Source organism: Bombina bombina, chromosome 3, assembly GCF_027579735.1.
Source record: "Bombina bombina isolate aBomBom1 chromosome 3, aBomBom1.pri, whole genome shotgun sequence".
Taxonomy (NCBI): domain Eukaryota; kingdom Metazoa; phylum Chordata; class Amphibia; order Anura; family Bombinatoridae; genus Bombina; species Bombina bombina.
Genome location: NC_069501.1, coordinates 656,614,184 through 656,636,998, shown reverse-complemented (window position 1 = coordinate 656,636,998; position 22,815 = coordinate 656,614,184). Strand labels below are relative to the sequence as shown.

At 42.5% G+C, this 22,815-nt stretch overlaps 1 protein-coding gene across 1 annotated transcript in view; it reads left to right on the top strand.

The window, feature by feature from the left end:
• The window catches only part of TEX14 (testis expressed 14, intercellular bridge forming factor), a 733,261-nt gene that overhangs the window by 26,322 nt on the left and 684,124 nt on the right, over positions 1–22,815 (top strand). Inside the window, exons 3-4 of the mRNA XM_053705409.1 lie at positions 8,772–8,908; positions 14,274–14,287. Coding sequence (XP_053561384.1) covers positions 8,772–8,908; positions 14,274–14,287 — 151 coding nt within the window. The remainder of the gene's footprint in view (positions 1–8,771; positions 8,909–14,273; positions 14,288–22,815) is intronic.

Sequence of the window (22,815 nt, the reverse complement as noted above, 5' to 3'; positions counted from 1 at the left end):
CCCCTGCGATCGCGGAATGAAAAGCTCCGTGACACAGCCCCATTGATGTCTATGGGAAAAAAAGGTTATGTTTAAACCTAACACCCTAACATAAATCCCACATCTAAACACCTCTAATCTGCTGCCCCGACATCACCGACACCTAAATAAAGATATTAACCCCTAATCTGCCGCTCCCGATATCGCCACCACCAAAAAATATCTATTAACCCCTAATCTGCTGCTCCCCATATAGCTACCACCAAAATAAATATATTAACCCCTAATCTGCCGCTCCCGATATCGCCCCCACTATACTAAAGTTATGAACCCCTATTCCCCCACACCCCAACATTGCCCACACTATAATAAATATATTAACCCCTATTCCTCCGCTCCCTGACAACGTCACCACTAAATAAAGCTATTAACCCCTAAACCTCTGGCCTCCCACATCACTACCACTAAATAAAGCTATTAACCCCTAAACCGCCAGCCCCCCACATCGCAACAACCTAAATTAAACTATATTAACCCCTAATCGTAACCCTAAACCTAACAACCCCTAACTTTAAAGTGTCAGTAAACTTTAACTTTAACAGTAAACTTTAAAAATAATGTTAAATAATTGTGCACATAGTGCAGAATTATATAACATTATATTAGCCAAACATTATTAAAACATAATTTCCCCTATTCATTTTTTAAAAAAAAGCGCTTTTTCACAGATCCGCTCTCTGCTCTCTGCTGAGCGGGTCTGTTATATTTACTCAGCGCATCGGGTCAGCTGTATAGTCACAGCCCGGCCCGACCGCGCCATAAGACTAAGTGCAGCTCACTTAGTTAAAATAGAGCTAAATTAAAGTTACAATTATTAACTAAATAATACCTATTTAAAACTAAATACATTCTTACCTGTGAATTAAAACCTAAGCTAGCTACAATATAACTAATAGTTATATTGTAGCTAGCTTAGGTTTTATTTTTATTTCACAGGTAAGTTTGTATTTTTTTAACTAGGTAGACTAGTTAGTAAATAGTTATTAACTATTTACTAACTACCTAGTTAAAATAAATACAAACTTACCTGTGAAATAAAACCTAAGCTGCCTTACACTAAAACCTAACTTTACAAAAAACAACTACCATTTCAACAAATAAAAAACACTAAAATTACAAAAAATAAAAAACCTACCATTATAAAAAATAACAAACAAAATGATCCAAAACAATAAAAAGTATTCCTATTCTAAGACCCTGTTTAAAAAAAAATAAAAACCCTAATCTATAATAAACTACCAAGGGCCCTTAAAAACATAATTTATGTAAGGATTTACCTGATAAATTAATTTCTCTTGTAAGGTGTATCCAGTCCACGGATCATCCATTACTTGTGGGATATTCTCCTTCCCAACAGGAAGTTGCAAGAGGATCACCCACAGCAGAGCTGCTATATAGCTCCTCCCCTAACTGCCATATCCAGTCATTCTCTTTCAACTCTCGACAAGCATGGAGGTAGTCAGAGAGAAGTGGTGAAACAAAGTTGTTTTTTTCTTCAATCAAAAGTTTGTTATTTTTAAATGGTACCGGAGTTGTACTATTTTGTCCCAGGCAGAAAATAGAAGAAGAATCTGCCTGTGATTTCTATGATCTTAGCAGGTTGTAACTAAGATCCATTGCTGTTCTCACACATAACTGAAGAGAGAGGTAACTTCACCTGGGGAATGGCGTGCAGGTTATCCTGCTATGAGGTATGTGCAGTTAAAACATTTTCTAGAGATGTAAATGCTAGAAAATGCTGCTGATACCAGATTTATGTAAGGTAAGCCTGAATACAGTGATTTAATAGCGACTGGTATCATGCTTACTTTCAGAGGTAATACACTTATAGATTTACAATATAAAACGTTTGCTGGCATGTTTAAACGTCTTTATATATTCTTTGGTGATAAAACTTTATTGGGGCCTAGTTTTTTTTCCACATGGCTGGCTTAATTTTGCCTAGAAACAGTTTCCAGAGGCTTTCCACTGTTTTAATATGAGTGGGAGGGGCCTAATTTTTATCGCTTTATTGCGCAGTAACTTTTACAGACTGAGACATCCAGCTTCCTCCAGGAGTCCCCTGAATGCTATAGGACCTCTCTAAAGGGCTCTTAGGCTTTCCAAAGTCGTTTGTTTGGGAAGGTAGGCCCACAGCAGGGCTGTGGCAGTTTGTTGTGACTGTTAAAAAACGTCTATATCGTTTTTTTTATCCGTTTTTTGAACTAAGGGGTTAATCATCCATTTGCAAGTATACACACTGTAAAAATTTTGTTTGATTTACTGCTTTTTTTCACTGTTTTTCACTGTTTTTCAAATTCTGACAAAATTTGTTTCTCTTAAAGGCATAGTACCATTTTTATTTTTTGCTTGTTAACTTGATTTAACCCCTTGATGACCGGACCATTTTTCTATTTTCTTACCCTTAATGACAATGGCTATTTTTACATTTCTGCGGTGTTTGTGTTTAGCTGTAATTTTCCTCTTACTCATTTACTGTACCCGCACATATTATATACTGTTTTTCTCGCCATTACATGGACTTTCTAAATATACCATTATTTTTATTATATCTTATAATTTACTATAATTTTTTTTTATAAAATAAGAGGAAAAAATGGAAAAAAACACACTTTTTCTAACTTTGACCCCCAAAATCTGTTACACATCTACAACCACCAAAAAACACCCATGCTAAATAGTTTCTAAATTTTGTCCTGAGTTTAGAAATACCCAATGTTTACATGTTCTTTTGCAGCACTTTGCTATTTCTAAACCACTTTTCTCTTGTTAAGTGTATCCAGTCCACGGATCATCCATTACTTGTGGGATAATCTCCTTCCCAACAGGAAGTTGCAAGAGGATCACCCACAGCAGAGCTGCTATATAGCTCCTCCCCTCACTGCCATATCCAGTCATTCTCTTGCAACTCTCAACTAAGATGGAGGTCGTAAGAGGACTGTGATGTTTTATACTTAGTTTATTTCTTCAATCAAAAGTTTGTTATTTTTAAATGGTACCGGAGTGTACTGTTTATCTCAGGCAGTATTTAGAAGAAGAATCTGCCTGCGTTTTCTAAGATCTTAGCAGAAGTAACTAAGATCCTTTGCTGTTCTCACATATTCTGAGGAGTGAGGTAACTTCAGAGGGGGAATAGCGTGCAGGTTTTCCTGTAATAAGGTATGTGCAGTTAAAATATTCTTCTAGGGATGAAATTTGCTAGAAAATGCTGCTGATACCGAAGTAATGTAAGTAAAGCCTTAAATGCAGTGATAGCGACTGGTATCAGGCTTATTAATAGAGATACATACTCTTATAAAAGTGTATTTTAAAACGTTTGCTGGCATGTTTAATCGTTTTTTACATATGTTTGGTGATAAAACTTATTGGGGCCTAGTTTTTTCCACATGGCTGGCTTGAATTTTGCCTAGAAACAGTTCCCTGAGGCTTCCCACTGTTGTAATATGAGTGGGAGGGGCCTATTTTGGCGTTTTTTTTGCACAGCAAAAATTACAGACACAGACATCCAGCTTCTTCCTGCATTTTCCAGGACTTCTCTGAAGGGCTCAAAAGGCTTCAAAAGTCATATTGAGGGAGGTAAAAAGCCACAGTAGAGCTGTGGCAGTTGTTGTGACTGTTTAAAAAACGATTTTGTCATTTGTTATTCCGTTTTTGGTATTAAGGGGTTAATCATCCATTTGCAAGTGGGTGCAATGCTCTGCTAACTTATTACATACACTGTAAAAATTTCGTTAGTGTAACTGCATTTTTTCACTGTTATTTCAAAATTTGGGAAAATTTGTGTTTCTTAAAGGCGCAGTAACGTTTTTTATATTGCTTGTAAACTTGTTTTAAAGTGTTTTCCAAGCTTGCTAGTCTCATTGCTAGTCTGTTTAAACATGTCTGACACAGAGGAACCTACTTGTTCATTATGTTTGAAAGCCATGGTGGAGCCCCATAGGAGAATGTGTACTAAATGTATTGATTTCACCTTAAACAGTAAAGATCAGTCTTTATCTATAAAAGAATTATCACCAGAGGGTTCTGTCGAGGGGGAAGTTATGCCGACTAACTCTCCCCACGTGTCAGACCCTTCGCCTCCCGCTCAGGGGACGCACGCTAATATGGCGCCAATTACATCAGGGACGCCCATAGCGATTACCTTGCAGGACATGGCTGCAATCATGAATAATACCCTGTCAGAGGTATTATCTAGATTGCCTGAATTAAGAGGCAAGCGCGATAGCTCTGGGGTTAGGAGAGATACAGAGCGCGCAAATGCTGTTAGAGCCATGTCTGATACTGCGTCACAGTATGCAGAACATGAGGACGGAGAGCTTCAGTCTGTGGGTGACATCTCTGACACGGGGAAACCTGATTCAGAGATTTCTAATTTTAAATTTAAGCTTGAGGACCTCCGTGTATTGCTTGGGGAGGTATTAGCTGCTCTGAATGACTGTAACACAGTTGCAATTCCAGAGAAATTATGTAGGCTGGATAGATACTATGCGGTGCCGGTGTGTACTGTCGTTTTTCCTATACCTAAAAGGCTTACAGAAATTATTAGCAAGGAGTGGGATAGACCCGGTGTGCCCTTTTCCCCACTTCCTATATTTAGAAAAATGTTTCCAATAGACGCCACGACACAGGACTTATGGCAGACGGTCCCTAAGGTGGAGGGAACAGTTTCTACTTTAGCAAAGCGTACCACTATCCCGGTTGAGGACAGTTGTGCTTTTTCAGATTCAATGGATAAAAAATTGGAGGGTTACCTTAAGAAAATGTTTATTCAACAAGGTTTTATTTTACAGCCCCTTGCATGCATTGCGCCTGTCACTGCTGCGGCGGCATTCTGGTTTGAGGCCCTGGAAGAGGCCATCCAGACAGCTCCATTGAATGAAATTATTGTCAAGCTTAGAACGCTTAAGCTAGCTAACTCATTTATTTCTGATGCCATTGTTGATTTGACTAAACTAACGGCTAAGAATTCCGGATTCGCCATCCAGGCGCGTAGGGCGCTATGGCTTAAATCCTGGTCAGCTGACGTGACTTCAAAGTCTAAATTACTCAACATTTCTTTCAAGGGGCAGACCTTATTCGGGCCTGGCTTGAAGGAAATTATTGCTGACATTACTGGAGGCAAGGGTCATACCCTTCCTCAGGACAGGGCCAAATCAAAGGCCGAACAGTCTAATTTTCGTGCCTTTCGAAATTTCAAGGCAGGAGCAGCATCAACTTCCTCCGCTTCAAAACAAGAGGGAACTGTTGCTCATTCCAGACAGGCCTGGAAACCTAACCAGTCCTGGAACAAGGGCAAGCAGGCCAGAAAGCCTGCTGCTGCCCCCAAGACAGCATGAAGGAACGGCCCCCTATCCGGAAACGGATCTAGTGGGGGGCAGACTTTCTCTCTTCGTCCAGGCGTGGGCAAGAGATGTTCAGGATCCCTGGGCGTTGGAGATCATATCTCAGGGATATCTTCTGGACTTCAAAGCTTCTCCTCCACAAGGGAGATTTCATCTTTCAAGGTAATCAGCAAACCAGATAAAGAAAGAGGCATTTCTAAGCTGTGTGCAAGACCTCCTAGTAATGGGAGTGATCCATCCAGTTCCGCGGACAGAACAAGGACAGGGATTTTATTCAAATCTGTTTGTGGTTCCCAAGAAAGAGGGAACCTTCAGACCAATCTTGGATCTAAAGATCTTAAAAAATTCCTCAGATATCCATCATTCAAAATGGAAACTATTCGGACCATCCTACCCATGATCCAAGAGGGTCAGTACATGACCACAGTGGACTTAAAGGATACCTACCTTCACATACTGATTCACAAAGATCATCATCGGTTCCTAAGGTTTGCCTTTCTAGACAGGCATTACCAATTTGTAGCTCTTCCCTTCGGGTTGGCCACTGGCCCGAGAATTTTTACAAAGGTTCTGGACTCACTTCTGGCGGTTCTAAGACCGCGAGGCATAGCGGTGGCTCCGTATCTAGACGACATCCTGATACAGGCGTCAAGCTTTCAAATTGCCAAGTCTCATACAGAGATAGTTCTGGCATTTCTGAGGTCGCATGGGTGGAAAGTGAACGTGGAAAAGAGTTCTCTATTACCACTCACAAGAGTCTCCTTCCTAGGGACTCTTATAGATTCTGTAGAGATGAAAATTTACCTGACGGAGTCCAGGTTATCAAAACTTCTAAATGCTTGCCGTGTCCTTCATTCCATTCCACGCCCGTCAGTGGCTCAGTGCATTGAAGTAATCGGCTTAATGGTAGCGGCAATGGACATAGTGCCATTTGCACGCCTGCATCTCAGACCGCTGCAATTATGCATGCTAAGTCAGTGGAATGGGGATTACTCAGATTTGTCCCCTCTACTAAATCTGGATCAAGAGACCAGAGATTCTCTTCTCTGGTGGCTTTCTCGGGTCCATCTGTCCAAGGGTATGACCTTTTGCAGGCCAGATTGGACGATTGTAACAACAGATGCCAGCCTTCTAGGTTGGGGCGCAGTCTGGAACTCCCTGAAGGCTCAGGGATTGTGGACTCAGGAGGAGAAACTCCTCCCAATAAATATTCTGGAGTTAAGAGCAATATTCAAGGCTCTTCTAGCTTGGCCTCAGTTAGCAACCCTGAGGTTCATCAGATTTCAGTCGGACAACATCACGACTGTGGCTTACATCAACCATCAAGGGGGACCCAGGAGTTCCCTAGCGATGTTAGAAGTCTCAAATATAATTCGCTGGGCAGAGTCTCACTCTTGCCACCTGTCAGCGATCCACAACCCAGGCGTAGAGAACTGGGAGGCGGATTTTCTAAGTCGTCAGACTTTTTATCCTGGGGAGTGGGAACTCCATCCTGAGGTGTTTGCTCAACTGGTCCATCGTTGGGGCAAACCAGAACTGGATCTCATGGCGTCTCGCCAGAATGCCAAGCTTCCTTGTTACGGATCCAGGTCCAGGGACCCGAGAGCAATGCTGATAGATGCTTTAGCAGCTCCTTGGTTCTTCAACCTGGCGTATGTGTTTCCACCGTTTCCTCTGCTCCCTCGACTGATTGCCAAAATCAAACAGGAGAGAACATCAGTGATTCTGATAGCGCCTGCGTGGCCACGCAAGACGTGGTATGGAGACCTAGTGGACATGTCATCTCTTCCACCATGGACTCTGCCTCTGAGGCAGGACCTTCTAATACAAGGTCCTTTCAATCATCCAAATCTAATTTCTCTGAGACTGACTGCATGGAGATTGAACGCTTGATTCTATCAAGGCGTGGCTTCTCCGAGTCAGTCATTGATACCTTAATACAGGCTCGGAAGCCTGTCACCAGGAAAATCTACCATAAGATATGGCGTAAATATCTTTATTGGTGTGAATCCAAGAGTTACTCATGGAGTAAGGTTAGGATTCCTGGGATATTGTCCTTTCTCCAAGAGGGTTTGGACAAAGGCTTATCAGCTAGTTCTTTAAAAGGACAGATCTCTGCTCTGTCTATTCTTTTGCACAAGCGTCTGGCAGAAATTCCAGACGTCCAGGCATTTTGTCAGGCTTTGGTTAGGATTAAGCCTGTGTTTAAAACTGTTGCTCCCCCGTGGAGCTTAAACTTGGTTCTTAAAGTTCTTCAGGGAGTTCCGTTTGAACCCCTTCATTCCATTGATATTAAACTTTTATCTTGGAAAGTTCTGTTTTTGATGGCTATTTCCTCGGCTCGAAGAGTCTCTGAGTTATCTGCCTTACATTGTGATTCTCCTTATCTGATTTTTCATTCAGACAAGGTAGTTCTGCGTACCAAACCTGGGTTTTTACCTAAGGTGGTTTCTAACAGGAATATCAATCAAGAGATTGTTGTTCCATCATTGTGTCCTAATCCTTCTTCAAAGAAGGAACGTCTTTTGCATAATCTGTACGTAGTCCGTGCCTTGAAGTTTTACTTACAGGCTACTAAAGATTTTCGTCAAACATCTGCCCTGTTTGTCGTTTACTCTGGACAGAGGAGAGGTCAAAAAGCTTTGGCAACCTCTCTCTCCTTTTGGCTTTGGAGCATAATACGCTTAGCCTATGAGACTGCTGGACAGCAGCCCCCTGAAAGGATTACAGCTCATTCTACTAGAGCTGTGGCTTCCACCTGGGCCTTTAAAAATGAGGCCTCTGTTGAACAGATTTGCAAGGCTGCGACTTGGTCTTCGCTTCACACCTTTTCAAAATTTTACAAATTTGACACTTTTGCTTCTTCGGAGGCTGTTTTTGGGAGAAAGGTTCTACAGGCAGTGGTTCCTTCCGTTTAAGTTCCTGCCTTGTCCCTCCCATCATCCGTGTACTTTAGCTTTGGTATTGGTATCCCACAAGTAATGGATGATCCGTGGACTGGATACACTTAACAAGAGAAAATATAATTTATGCTTACCTGATAAATTTATTTCTCTTGTAGTGTATCCAGTCCACGGCCCGCCCTGTCCTTTTAAGGCAGGTCTAAATTTTAATTAAACTACAGTCACCACTGCACCCTATTGTTTCTCCTTTCTCGTCTTGTTTCGGTCGAATGACTGGATATGGCAGTGAGGGGAGGAGCTATATAGCAGCTCTGCTGTGGGTGATCCTCTTGCAACTTCCTGTTGGGAAGGAGAATATCCCACAATTAATGGATGATCCGTGGACTGGATACACTACAAGAAAAGTAAATTTATCATGTAAGCATAAATTCTGTATTTTGTTACGTTTCTCTACTTTTGATGAGATTTTTTTTTTTACTTTATGCAGATGTTGGAATTTATTAAAAGTTGTTCTGGACATATGAAAGCTCTGCTTCAATGTTTTCCTTACAAAGCATTTATGAAGGTTGACTCATCAAGTTTCCTGATACGTAACCCATCTATAATTGGTTTAATTTCTCAAGGGTAGGTAAATGTTACTTTTTCTCAAAGGATTGCTGAATTGTCTTATATATATTATTTACAGGTTAACCCAATTATGAATCTGTGACAATAATCACAGACCAGATATTTTGTTAGTTACATAATGTCTTAGCTCTAGTTATGTTAATATTTTTTTTTTCATAAGATGGTGAGAGTTGCATGAGCCATCACATGTGGGATTAAAGTGCAGTCATACAGGAGGAGAAACATACCCCACACAACAGGGCTTTAATCCTTTTATTTACCCATGATTCATTAGTCAAGTTTCTTCTGTTAAGTGTGATCAGTCCACGGGTCATCATTACTTCTGGGATATTACTCCTCCCCAACAGGAAGTGCAAGAGGATTCACCCAGCAGAGCTGCATATAGCTCCTCCCCTCTACGTCACTCCCAGTCATTCTCTTGCACCCAACGACTAGATAGGATGTGTGAGAGGACTATGGTGATTATACTTAGTTTTATATCTTCAATCAAAAGTTTGTTATTTTAAAATAGCACCGGAGTGTGTTATTATCTCTCTGGCAGAGTTTGAAGAAGAATCTACCAGAGTTTTTGTTATGATTTTAGCCGGAGTAGTTAAGATCATATTGCTGTTTCTCGGCCATCTGAGGAGAGGTAAACTTCAGATCAGGGGACAGCGGGCAGATGAATCTGCATAGAGGTATGTAGCAGTTTTTATTTTCTGACAATGGAATTGATGAGAAAATCCTGCCATACCGATATAATGTCATGTATGTATACTTTACACTTCAGTATTCTGGGGAATGGTACTTCACTAGAATTACACTGTAAGAAATACATAAAGCTGTTTAATAACTAGAGATTATGTTTAACGTTTTTGCTGGAATGTAAAATCGTTTTCATTTACTGAGGTACTGAGTGAATAAATGTTTGGGCACTATTTTTCCACTTGGCAGTTGCTTAATCTGTTTTTCTGACAGTTTCTGTTCTCCCTCACTGCTGTGTGTGAGGGGGAGGGGCCGTTTTTTTGGCGCTTTTACTGCATCAAATATTTCAGTCAGCAACTCATTGTATTCCCTGCATGATCCGGTTCATCTCTACAGAGCTTAGGGGTCTTCAAAACTTATTTTGAGGGAGGTAATTTCTCTCAGCAGAGCTGTGAGAATTATAGTTTGACTGAGATAAAAAACGTTTATTCTGTAATTTGTTTCCTGCTTTCAGAATTTGTTATCTTTGCTAATGGGATTAAACCTTTGCTAAAGTTGTGTTGTTTACAAGGATTGAGGCTATAACTGTTTCAATTTATTAATTTTCAACTGTCATAGATCTTCTGTGCTTCTTAAAGGCACAGTACGTTTTAATATTATTCTAATTGAATTGTATTTCCAAGTTGCAAGTTTATTTGCTAGTGTGTTAAACATGTCTGATTCAGAGGATGATACCTGTGTCATTTGTTGCAATGCCAAAGTGGAGCCCAATAGAAATTTATGTACTAACTGTATTGATGCTACTTTAAATAAAAGTCAATCTGTACAAATTGAACAAATTTCACCAAACAACGAGGGGAGAGTTATGCCGACTAACTCGCCTCACGTGTCAGTACCTACATCTCCCGCTCAGAGGGAGGTGCGTGATATTGTAGCGCCGAGTACATCTGGGCGGCCATTACAAATCACATTACAGGATATGGCTACTGTTATGACTGAGGTTTTGGCTAAATTACCAGAACTAAGAGGTAAGCGTGATCACTCTGGGGTGAGAACAGAGTGCGCTGATAATATTAGGGCCATGTCAGACACTGCGTCACAGGTGGCAGAACATGAGGACGGAGAACTTCATTCTGTGGGTGACGGTTCTGATCCAAACAGACTGGATTCAGATATTTCAAATTTTAAATTTAAACTGGAAAACCTCCGTGTATTACTAGGGGAGGTGTTAGCGGCTCTGAATGATTGTAACACAGTTGCAATACCAGAGAAAATGTGTAGGTTGGATAAATATTTTGCGGTACCGACGAGTACTGAGGTTTTTCCTATACCTAAGAGACTTACTGAAATTGTTACTAAGGAGTGGGATAGACCCGGTGTGCCGTTCTCACCCCCTCCGATATTTAGAAAAATGTTTCCAATAGACGCCACCACAAGGGACCTATGGCAAACGGTCCCTAAGGTGGAGGGAGCAGTTTCTACCTTAGCTAAGAGTACCACTATCCCGGTGGAGGATAGCTGTGCTTTTTCAGATCCAATGGATAAAAAGTTAGAGGGTTACCTTAAGAAAATGTTTGTTCAACAAGGTTTTATATTGCAACCCCTTGCATGCATTGCGCCGATCACGGCTGCAGCGGCATTCTGGATTGAGTCTCTGGAAGAGAACATTGGTTCAGCTACTCTGGACGACATTACGGACAGGCTTAGAGTCCTTAAACTAGCTAATTCATTCATTTCGGAGGCCGTAGTACATCTTACTAAACTTACGGCGAAGAATTCAGGATTCGCCATTCAGGCACGCAGGGCGCTGTGGCTAAAATCCTGGTCAGCTGATGTTACTTCTAAGTCTAAATTGCTTAATATACCTTTCAAAGGGCAGACCTTATTCGGGCCTCAGGACAAAGCCAAAGCCAAGACTAGACAGTCTAATTTTCGTTCCTTTCGTAATTTCAAAGCTGGAGCAGCATCAACTTCCTCTGCACCAAAACAGGAAGGAGCTGTTGCTCGCTACAGACAAGGCTGGAAACCTAACCAGTCCTGGAACAAGGGCAAGCAGACTAGGAAACCTGCTGCTGCCCCTAAGACAGCATGAATTGAGGGCCCCCGATCCGGGATCGGATCTAGTGGGGGGCAGACTTTCTCTCTTCGCCCAGGCTTGGGCAAGAGATGTTCAGGATCCCTGGGCGCTAGAGATAATATCTCAGGGATACCTTCTGGACTTCAAATACTCTCCTCCAAGAGAGAGATTTCATCTGTCAAGATTGTCAACAATCCAGACAAAGAAAGAGGCGTTTCTACGCTGCGTACAAGAGCTCTTGTTAATGGGAGTAATCCATCCAGTTCCACGATCGGAACAGGGACAGGGGTTTTACTCAAATCTGTTTGTGGTTCCCAAAAAAGAGGGAACTTTCAGACCAATCCTGGACTTAAAGATCCTAAACAAATTCCTAAGAGTTCCATCGTTCAAGATGGAGACTATTCGGACAATTTTACCTATGATCCAAGAGGGTCAGTACATGACCACTGTAGATTTAAAAGATACTTACCTTCACATACCGATTCACAAAGATCATTATCGGTACCTAAGGTTTGCCTTCCTAGACAGGCATTACCAGTTTGTGGCTCTTCCATTCGGATTGGCTACAGCTCCAAGAATCTTCACAAAGGTTCTGGGTGCTCTTCTGGCGGTACTAAGACCGCGGGGAATCTCGGTAGCTCCATACCTAGACGACATTCTGATACAAGCTTCAAGCTTTCAAACTGCCAAGTCTCATACAGAGTTAGTGCTGGCATTTCTAAGTTCACATGGATGGAAGGTGAACGAAAACAAAAGTTCACTCGTTCCACTCACAAGAGTTCCCTTCCTGGGGACTCTTATAGATTCTGTAGAAATGAAGATTTACCTGACAGAGGACAGGCTAACAAGACTTCAAAGTGCTTGCTGCACCCTTCATTCCATTCAACACCCGTCAGTGGCTCAATGCATGGAGGGAATCGGCTTAATGGTAGCGGCAATGGACATAGTACCCTTTGCACGCTTACACCTCAGACCACTGCAACTGTGCATGCTAAGTCAGTGGAATGGGGATTACTCAGACTTATCCCCTTCTCTGAATCTGGATCAAGAGACCAGAAATTCTCTTCTATGGTGGCTTTCTCGGCCACATCTGTCCAGGGGGATGCCATTCAGCAGACCAGACTGGACAATTGTAACAACAGACGCCAGCCTTCTAGGTTGGGGTGCCGTCTGGAATTCTCTGAAGGCTCAGGGACAATGGAGTCAGGAGGAGAGTCTCCTGCCAATAAACATTCTGGAATTGAGAGCAGTTCTCAATGCCCTCCTGGCTTGGCCCCAGTTGACAACTCGGGGGTTCATCAGGTTTCAGTCGGACAACATCACGACTGTAGCTTACATCAACCATCAGGGAGGGACAAGAAGCTCCCTAGCTATGATGGAAGTATCAAAGATAATTCTCTGGGCAGAGTCTCACTCTTGCCACCTGTCAGCAATCCACATCCCGGGAGTGGAGAACTGGGAGGCGGATTTCTTAAGTCGTCAGACTTTTCATCCGGGGGAGTGGGAACTTCATCCGGAGGTCTTTGCCCAAATACTTCGACGTTGGGGCAAACCAGAGATAGATCTCATGGCGTCTCGACAGAACGCCAAGCTTCCTCGTTACGGGTCCAGATCCAGGGATCCAGGAGCAGTCCTGATAGATGCTCTGACAGCACCTTGGGACTTCAGGATGGCTTACGTGTTTCCACCCTTCCCGTTGCTTCCGCGATTGATTGCCAGAATCAAACAAGAGAGAGCATCAGTGATTCTAATAGCACCTGCGTGGCCACGCAGGACTTTGTATGCAGACCTGGTGGACATGTCATCCTGTCCACCTTGGTCTCTACCTCTGAAACAGGACCTTCTGATACAGGGTCCCTTCAAACATCAAAATCTAACTTCTCTGAAGCTGACTGCTTGGAAATTGAACGCTTGATTTTATCAAGACGTGGGTTTTCTGAGTCAGTTATTGATACCTTAATACAGGCTAGGAAACCTGTTACCAGAAAGATTTACCATAAGATATGGCGTAAATACCTATATTGGTGTGAATCCAAAGGTTACTCTTGGAGTAAGGTTAGGATTCCTAGGATATTGTCTTTTCTACAAGAAGGTTTAGAAAAGGGTTTATCTGCTAGTTCATTAAAGGGACAGATCTCAGCTCTGTCCATTCTGTTACACAAACGTCTGTCAGAAGTTCCTGACGTCCAGGATTTTTGTCAGGCTTTGACCAGGATTAAGCCTGTGTTTAAAACTGTTGCTCCACCATGGAGTCTAAACCTTGTTCTTAATGTTTTTCAGGGCGTTCCGTTTGAACCCCTTCATTCCATTGATATAAAGTTGTTATCTTGGAAAGTTCTATTTTTAATGGCTATTTCCTCGGCTCGAAGAGTCTCTGAATTATCAGCCTTACATTGTGATTCTCCTTATTTGATTTTTCATTCGGATAAGGTAGTCCTGCGTACTAAACCTGGGTTCTTACCTGAGGTAGTTACTAACAGGAATATCAATCAAGAGATTGTTGTTCCTTCTTTATGCCCAAATCCTTCTTCAAAGAAGGAACGTCTACTGCACAACCTGGATGTAGTCCGTGCTCTAAAATTTTACTTACAGGCAACTAAGGAATTTCGACAAACGTCTTCTCTGTTTGTCATTTACTCTGGGCAGAGGAGAGGTCAAAAAGCTTCCGCTACCTCTCTTTCTTTTTGGCTTCGTAGCATAATTCGTTTAGCTTATGAGACTGCTGGACAGCAGCCTCCTGAAAGAATTACAGCTCATTCTACTAGAGCTGTGGCTTCCACTTGGGCCTTCAAGAATGAGGCCTCTGTTGAACAGATTTGCAAGGCTGCAACTTGGTCTTCGCTTCATACTTTTTCCAAATTTTACAAATTTGACACTTTTGCTTCATCTGAGGCTATTTTTGGGAGAAAGGTTCTTCAGGCAGTGGTTCCTTCTGTATAAAGAGCCTGCCTATCCCTCCCGTCATCCGTGTACTTTTGCTTTGGTATTGGTATCCCAGAAGTAATGATGACCCGTGGACTGATCACACTTAACAGAAGAAAACATAATTTATGCTTACCTGATAAATTCCTTTCTTCTGTAGTGTGATCAGTCCACGGCCCGCCCTGTTTTTAAGGCAGGTAAATATTTTTTAATTTATACTCCAGTCACCACTTCACCCTTGGCTTTTCCTTTCTCGTTGGTCCTTGGTCGAATGACTGGGAGTGACGTAGAGGGGAGGAGCTATATGCAGCTCTGCTGGGTGAATCCTCTTGCACTTCCTGTTGGGGAGGAGTAATATCCCAGAAGTAATGATGACCCGTGGACTGATCACACTACAGAAGAAAGGAATTTATCAGGTAAGCATAAATTATGTTTTTTCGCCTCCAGGAAGGACTAATGGTAAAACTTATCTACATGTTGATTTAAAGGGGTTCTCCGACCAATGTGTGACCCATTGTCTCCTGGGAATAATACAGAGCAGTGCATAGGAGTAATTTGGCAGTAAGTTTGTAGCACTCACATAGCCCACAGGCAGTTAGCATGTACATATACTCCTGATACACATATCTTGGGGACATGGTTTCGTACACCAGATAACACTACATACACTTTTACACACTTACTGTAAATGTAAGTTCTGTCTCTTTTCAGTGCAAGTTTTTAGTATATACCAGAGCTCTGGTCCTCATTCTCAATAGACTCTCAGATAATCAGGACATACGGTCTGAAGTTGATTAAGTTCCTTCTGAACATAATTTCTCAGGAGTACTTGTCCTACTCGAGGAAGATTTCTTCTGTCTCATGTTCCAAAAAATCCTTTAAAGGACAGAGCTTTCTGGACATGTGTAAAAGACCTAGAAGCCATTGGAGTGATTACCACGGTCCCCTTGGGAGAATAAATTCAGGGCTTCTATTCAAACATTTTCATTGTTTTACAGAAAGACGATACTTAAAGGCCAATCTTGGATTACAAAAAATGAACACATTTCTGAAAGTTGCAACATTAAAAATTAAATTTTTGCACTTTATTACGTTTAGTGTAGGAGTGTCAATTTATGTCTACCATAGTCTTAAAAGATGCCTATTTGCATTTCCCTATTTACATGGATAATACGATATTTATCATATTTGTTTTTCTAAATAGGCATTTGTAATGTGTGCCACTCCCATTTGTTCTAGCATCAGCACCAAGAATCTCGGCAGTAGCTCCTGAGCTAGACGACATTCAGGCTGCTTATTTTCAGATGTCTCAAGAACATACAAATACTGTTCTTCAGTTCCTTCACTCCCATAGTTGGTAAAATAAACCTCCTTAAAAATATTCTACTACTGCAATTTAGAGTTTCCTTTCTGGGATTCACTGGTTTTCAAACCTGTCCTCAGACCTCCCTAACAGGCCACATTTTGAGGATATCTGAACAGAAACATAGGTGAAATATGTGGCTGATTAGTAAACATAATTATTTTACCTGTTCTCATTAAAGGTAATTCTGAAAACCTTGCCTTGAGGAGGCCTGAGGACAGGTTTGAAAAACAGTGCCCTAGTGCTCGCAGACTCAAATTGCAGGAGTCCTATGCTCTTCTTCCTACACTGCTTCAATGCATAAATGTAGTGGGTCTCATAATATTTGCATTACCTTTTGCCAGATTCCACTTATGTTATTTGCAGCTTCAAATGTTGCAACAGTTGAATGGAGTTTACAACCTGTCTCAGAAAATCTCTTTATAATTCAAGACAAGACATTCTCTAACTTCATGGCAAACTCACCAATCATTAATTTAGGGAGCCATATTTCTCCATCCAAATTGAGTAGCAATTACTACGGATCTAGGGTTCCTGGAAAATGCAGGGAATTTGGTCTCCTCTGGAGGCGAGGTTACCGATCATCATCTTGGAACTCCATTCAATCTTTCGTGGAGGAGTCTGATGCGTTAGAGGGTACTCCCTCTTTTCTTAAATCTAATAGCTGTTTTAATTGTGAGGAAGCTACGGTTTACCCGCCTGCTCAATTATGTTCTACATGCCTCAACAAGGTAGTGATATCTAAAAAGACAAATATGTTTAGTACGACTGAACCGTCCACCTCCCTGCAATAATCTCCTACTACACATGCAGCCTCCCATTGCACTGCTAATCCTCCTTCGGGAGGGGCCATTTATTTTTAAAGACACGATGAGTCCACGGATTTCATCCTTACTTGTGGTATATTCACCTCCTGGTCAGCAGGAGGAGGCAAGGAGCACCACCTCAGAGCTGCTATATATAGCTCCCTCCCACTCCAGTCATTCTCTTTGCCTACGTTAGTGATAGGAAGCGGTAAAGTGAGGTGTTAGATTAGATTCATTCTTCAGGAGTTTATTATTTTGAAAGTAGTGCCAGAGCGTGCTGCTTTGTTTTAGGGTGCAGCCGTAGTACATATCAGTCTCTACAGTAGAGCTTTTTGGTGGCTTTAAAGCAATAGGAACTTGTGGGACATAATTCTCACTGCGCCTCCCATAATTTGTATGCTGCCCTGTCTCTGAAAGTCTGAGGGGATATACTCAGTCCTTTCTTTTCTACACAGGCCCATGTGAGGGAGGGGACCTCGCAAGCCAGGTGTACTGCCCTGCTGTTGGGCAGCAATTTAAGGTAAGTGCTGACTTTCTTATATTCTGGGGAAGGATTTCTCTCAGACTAAGTGGGCACTGGAGAGGATGTGACAGCATTGCAGGCACTGCGGCTCAGGAAACTTTAATTTGGTGACGGTTCTATGAGGACTTAGGTCGCTAATCTGAAGAGATTCAGTGTGAGGTGTTTGTTTGTGTTCATTTTGGGCTAAACCGCTGTCTAATAGCAAACGGTAGACCCAATCTGTTTTCAATTTTTTTTTCTCAGGGGGTTAATTATCTCCCGGTGGCATTTCTGTACCATTACAATGGCGACCGGGAGATTATTTGGTGTACCGCCCACGATGGGCGGAGTTTGTGTGGCGCCAATTTGACCCGCACACTTCCTACTAAAGAGTCGCAAGTTAATTAAACTGAGACTGTGAAGTAAGGGTAGAACCGGATGACGCTTCAGCTAGACACCGGTTACTTACAATTAAAGGGACACTGAACCCAAAATTTTTCTTTCGTGATTCAGATAGAGCATGCAATTTTAAGCAACTTTCTAATTTACTCCTATTATCAATGTTTCTCCAACATAGGTGTGTCCGGTCCACGGCGTCATCCTTACTTGTGGGATATTCTCTTCCCCAACAGGAAATGGCAAAGAGCCCAGCAAAGCTGGTCACATGATCCCTCCTAGGCTCCGCCTACCCCAGTCATTCTCTTTGCCGTTGTACAGGCAACATCTCCACGGAGATGGCTTAGAGTTTTTTAGTGTTTAACTGTAGTTTTTTTTATTCAATCAAGAGTTTGTTATTTTAAAATAGTGCTGGTATGTACTATTTACTCTGAAACAGAAAAGAGATGAAGATTTCTGTTTGTAAGAGGAAAATGATTTTAGCAACCGTTACTAAAATCCATGGCTGTTCCACACAGGACTGTTGAGAGGAATTAACTTCAGTTGGGGGAACAGTGAGCAGTCTTTTGCTGCTTGAGGTATGACACATTCTAACAAGACGATGTAATGCTGGAAGCTGTCATTTTCCCTATGGGATCCGGTAAGCCATTTTTATTCAGACAGTAAATAAGGGCTTCACAAGGGCTTATTAAGACTGTAGACATTTTCTGGGCTAAATCGATTCATATATACACATATTTAGCCTTGAGGAATCATTTAATCTGGGTATTTTTGTAAAATAATATCGGCAGGCACTGTTTTAGACACCTTATTCTCTAGGGGCTTTCCCTAATCATAGGCAGAGCCTCATTTTCGCGCCGGTATTGCGCACTTGTTTTTGAGAAGCATGACATGAAGTCGCATGTGTGAGGAGCTCTGATACATAGAAAAGACTTTCTGAAGGCGTCATTTGGTATCGTATTCCCCTTTGGGCTTGGTTGGGTCTCAGCAAAGCAGATACCAGGGACTGTAAAGGGGTTAAATATAAAAACGGCTCCGGTTCCGTTATTTTAAGGGTTAAAGCTTCCAAATTTGGTGTGCAATACTTTTAAGGCTTTAAGACACTGTGGTGAAATTTTGGTGAATTTTGAACAATTCCTTCATACTTTTTCGCAATTGCAGTAATAAAGTGTGTTCAGTTTAAAATTTAAAGTGACAGTAACGGTTTTATTTTAAAACGTTTTTTTGTACTTTGTTATCAAGTTTATGCCTGTTTAACATGTCTGAACTACCAGATAGACTGTGTTCTGAATGTGGGGAAGCCAAGGTTCCTTCTCATTTAAATAGATGTGATTTATGTGACACTGAAAATGATGCCCAAGATGATTCCTCAAGTGAGGGGAGTAAGCATGGTACTGCATCATTCCCTCCTTCGTCTACACCAGTCTTGCCCACTCAGGAGGCCCCTAGTACATCTAGCGCGCCAATACTCCTTACTATGCAACAATTAACGGCTGTAATGGATAATTCTATCAAAAACATTTTAGCCAAAATGCCCACTTATCAGCGCAAGCGCGACTGCTCTGTTTTAGATACTGAAGAGCATGGGGACGCTGATGATAATGGTTCTGAAATGCCCCTACACCAGTCTGAGGGGGCCAGGGAGGTTTTGTCTGAGGGAGAAATTTCAGATTCAGGGAAAATTTCTCAACAAGCTGAACCCGATGTGATTACATTTAAATTTAAGTTGGAACATCTCCGCTCTCTGCTTAAGGAGGTATTATCCACTCTGGATGATTGTGAGAATTTGATCATCCCAGAGAAACTATGTAAAATGGACAAGTTCCTAGAGGTCCCGGGGCTCCCAGAAGCTTTTCCTATACCCAAGCGGGTGGCGGACATTGTAAATAAAGAATGGGAAAGGCCCGGTATACCTTTCGTCCCTCCCCCCATATTTAAAAAATTGTTTCCTATGGTCGACCCCAGAAAGGACTTATGGCAGACAGTCCCCAAGGTCGAGGGAGCGGTTTCTACTTTAAACAAACGCACCACTATACCCATAGAAGATAGTTGTGCTTTCAAAGATCCTATGGATAAAAAATTAGAAGGTTTTCTTAAAAAGATGTTTGTTCAGCAAGGTTACCTTCTACAACCAATTTCATGCATTGTCCCTGTCACTACAGCCGCGTGTTTCTGGTTCGATGAGCTAGTAAAGGCGATCGATAGTGATTCTCCTCCTTATGAGGAGATTATGGACAGAATCCGTGCTCTCAAATTGGCCAATTCTTTCACCCTAGACGCCACTTTGCAATTGGCTAGGTTAGCGGCGAAAAATTCTGGGTTTGCTATTGTGGCGCGCAGAGCGCTTTGGTTGAAATCTTGGTCAGCGGATGCGTCTTCCAAGAACAAACTACTTAACATTCCTTTCAAGGGGAAAACGCTGTTTGGCCCTGACTTGAAAGAGATTATCTCTGATATCACTGGGGGCAAGGGCCACGCCCTTCCTCAGGATAGGTCTTTCAAGGCCAAAAATAAACCTAATTTTCGTCCCTTTCGTAGAAACGGACCAGCCCCAAGTGCTACGTCCTCTAAGCAAGAGGGTAATACTTCTCAAGCCAAGCCAGCCTGGAGACCAATGCAAGGCTGGAACAAGGGAAAGCAGGCCAAGAAACCTGCCACTGCTACCAAGACAGCATGAAATGTTGGCCCCCGATCCGGGACCGGATCTGGTGGGGGGCAGACTCTCTCTCTTTGCTCAGCCTTGGGCAAGAGATGTTCTGGATCCTTGGGCACTAGAAATAGTCTCCCAAGGTTATCTTCTGGAATTCAAGGGGCTTCCCCCAAGGGGGAGGTTCCACAGGTCTCAATTGTCTTCAGACCATATAAAGAGACAGGCATTCTTACATTGTGTAGAAGACCTGTTAAAAATGGGAGTGATTCATCCTGTTCCATTAGGAGAACAAGGGATGGGGTTCTACTCCAATCTGTTCATAGTTCCCAAAAAAGAGGGAACGTTCAGACCAATCTTAGATCTCAAGATCTTAAACAAGTTTCTCAAGGTTCCATCGTTCAAAATGGAAACCATTCGAACAATTCTTCCTTCCATCCAGGAAGGTCAATTCATGACCACGGTGGATTTAAAGGATGTGTATCTACATATTCCTATCCACAAGGAACATCATCGGTTCCTAAGGTTCGCATTCCTGGACAAGCATTACCAGTTCGTGGCGCTTCCTTTCGGATTAGCCACTGCTCCAAGGATTTTCACAAAGGTACTAGGGTCCCTTCTAGCGGTACTAAGACCAAGGGGCATTGCAGTAGTTCCTTACTTGGACGACATTCTGATTCAAGCGTCGTCCCTTCCTCAAGCAAAGGCTCACACGGACATAGTCCTGGCCTTTCTCAGATCTCACGGATGGAAAGTGAACGTGGAAAAGAGTTCTCTATCTCCGTCGACAAGGGTTCCCTTCTTGGGAACAATAATAGACTCCTTAGAAATGAGGATTTTTCTGACAGAGGCCAGAAAAACAAAACTTCTAAACTCTTGTCAAACACTTCATTCCGTTCCTCTTCCTTCCATAGCGCAGTGCATGGAAGTAATAGGTTTGATGGTAGCGGCAATGGACATAGTTCCTTTTGCGCGCATTCATCTAAGACCATTACAACTGTGCATGCTCAGTCAGTGGAATGGGGACTATACAGACTTGTCTCCGAAGATACAAGTAAATCAGAGGACCAGAGACTCACTCCGTTGGTGGCTGTCCCTGGACAACCTGTCACAAGGGATGACCTTCCGCAGACCAGAGTGGGTCATTGTCACGACCGACGCCAGTCTGATGGGCTGGGGCGCGGTCTGGGGTCCCCTGAAAGCTCAGGGTCTTTGGTCTCGGGAAGAATCTCTTCTACCGATAAATATTCTGGAACTGAGAGCGATATTCAATGCTCTCAAGGCTTGGCCTCAGCTAGCAAAGGCCAAGTTCATACGGTTTCAATCAGACAACATGACGACTGTTGCGTACATCAACCATCAGGGGGGAACAAGGAGTTCCCTGGCGATGGAAGAAGTGACCAAAATCATTCTATGGGCGGAGACTCACTCCTGCCACCTATCTGCAATCCACATCCCAGGAGTGGAAAATTGGGAAGCGGATTTTCTGAGTCGTCAGACATTACATCCGGGGGAGTGGGAACTCCATCCGGAAATCTTTGCCCAAATTACTCAACTGTGGGGCATTCCAGACATGGATCTGATGGCCTCTCGTCAGAACTTCAAGGTTCCTTGCTACGGGTCCAGATCCAGGGATCCCAAGGCGACTCTAGTAGATGCACTAGTAGCACCTTGGACCTTCAAACTAGCTTATGTATTCCCGCCGTTTCCTCTCATCCCCAGGCTGGTAGCCAGGATCAATCAAGAGAGGGCGTCGGTGATCTTGATAGCTCCTGCGTGGCCACGCAGGACTTGGTATGCAGATCTGGTGAATATGTCATCGGCTCCACCATGGAAGCTACCTTTGAGACGAGACCTTCTTGTTCAAGGTCCGTTCGAACATCCGAATCTGGTCTCACTCCAGCTGACTGCTTGGAGATTGAACGCTTGATCTTATCAAAACGAGGGTTCTCAGATTCTGTTATTGATACTCTTGTTCAGGCCAGAAAGCCTGTAACTAGAAAAATTTACCACAAAATATGGAAAAAATATATCTGTTGGTGTGAATCTAAAGGATTCCCTTGGGACAAGGTAAAGATTCCTAAGATTCTATCCTTTCTTCAAGAAGGATTGGAGAAAGGATTATCTGCAAGTTCCTTGAAGGGACAGATTTCTGCCTTGTCTGTGTTACTTCACAAAAAGCTGGCAGCTGTGCCAGATGTTCAAGCCTTTGTTCAGGCTCTGGTTAGAATCAAGCCTGTTTACAAACCTTTGACTCCTCCTTGGAGTCTCAACTTAGTTCTTTCAGTTCTTCAGGGGGTTCCGTTTGAACCCTTACATTCCGTTGATATTAAGTTATTATCTTGGAAAGTTTTGTTTTTGGTTGCAATTTCTTCTGCTAGAAGAGTTTCAGAATTATCTGCTCTGCAGTGTTCTCCTCCTTATCTGGTGTTCCATGCAGATAAGGTGGTTTTACGTACTAAACCTGGTTTTCTTCCAAAAGTTGTTTCTAACAAAAACATTAACCA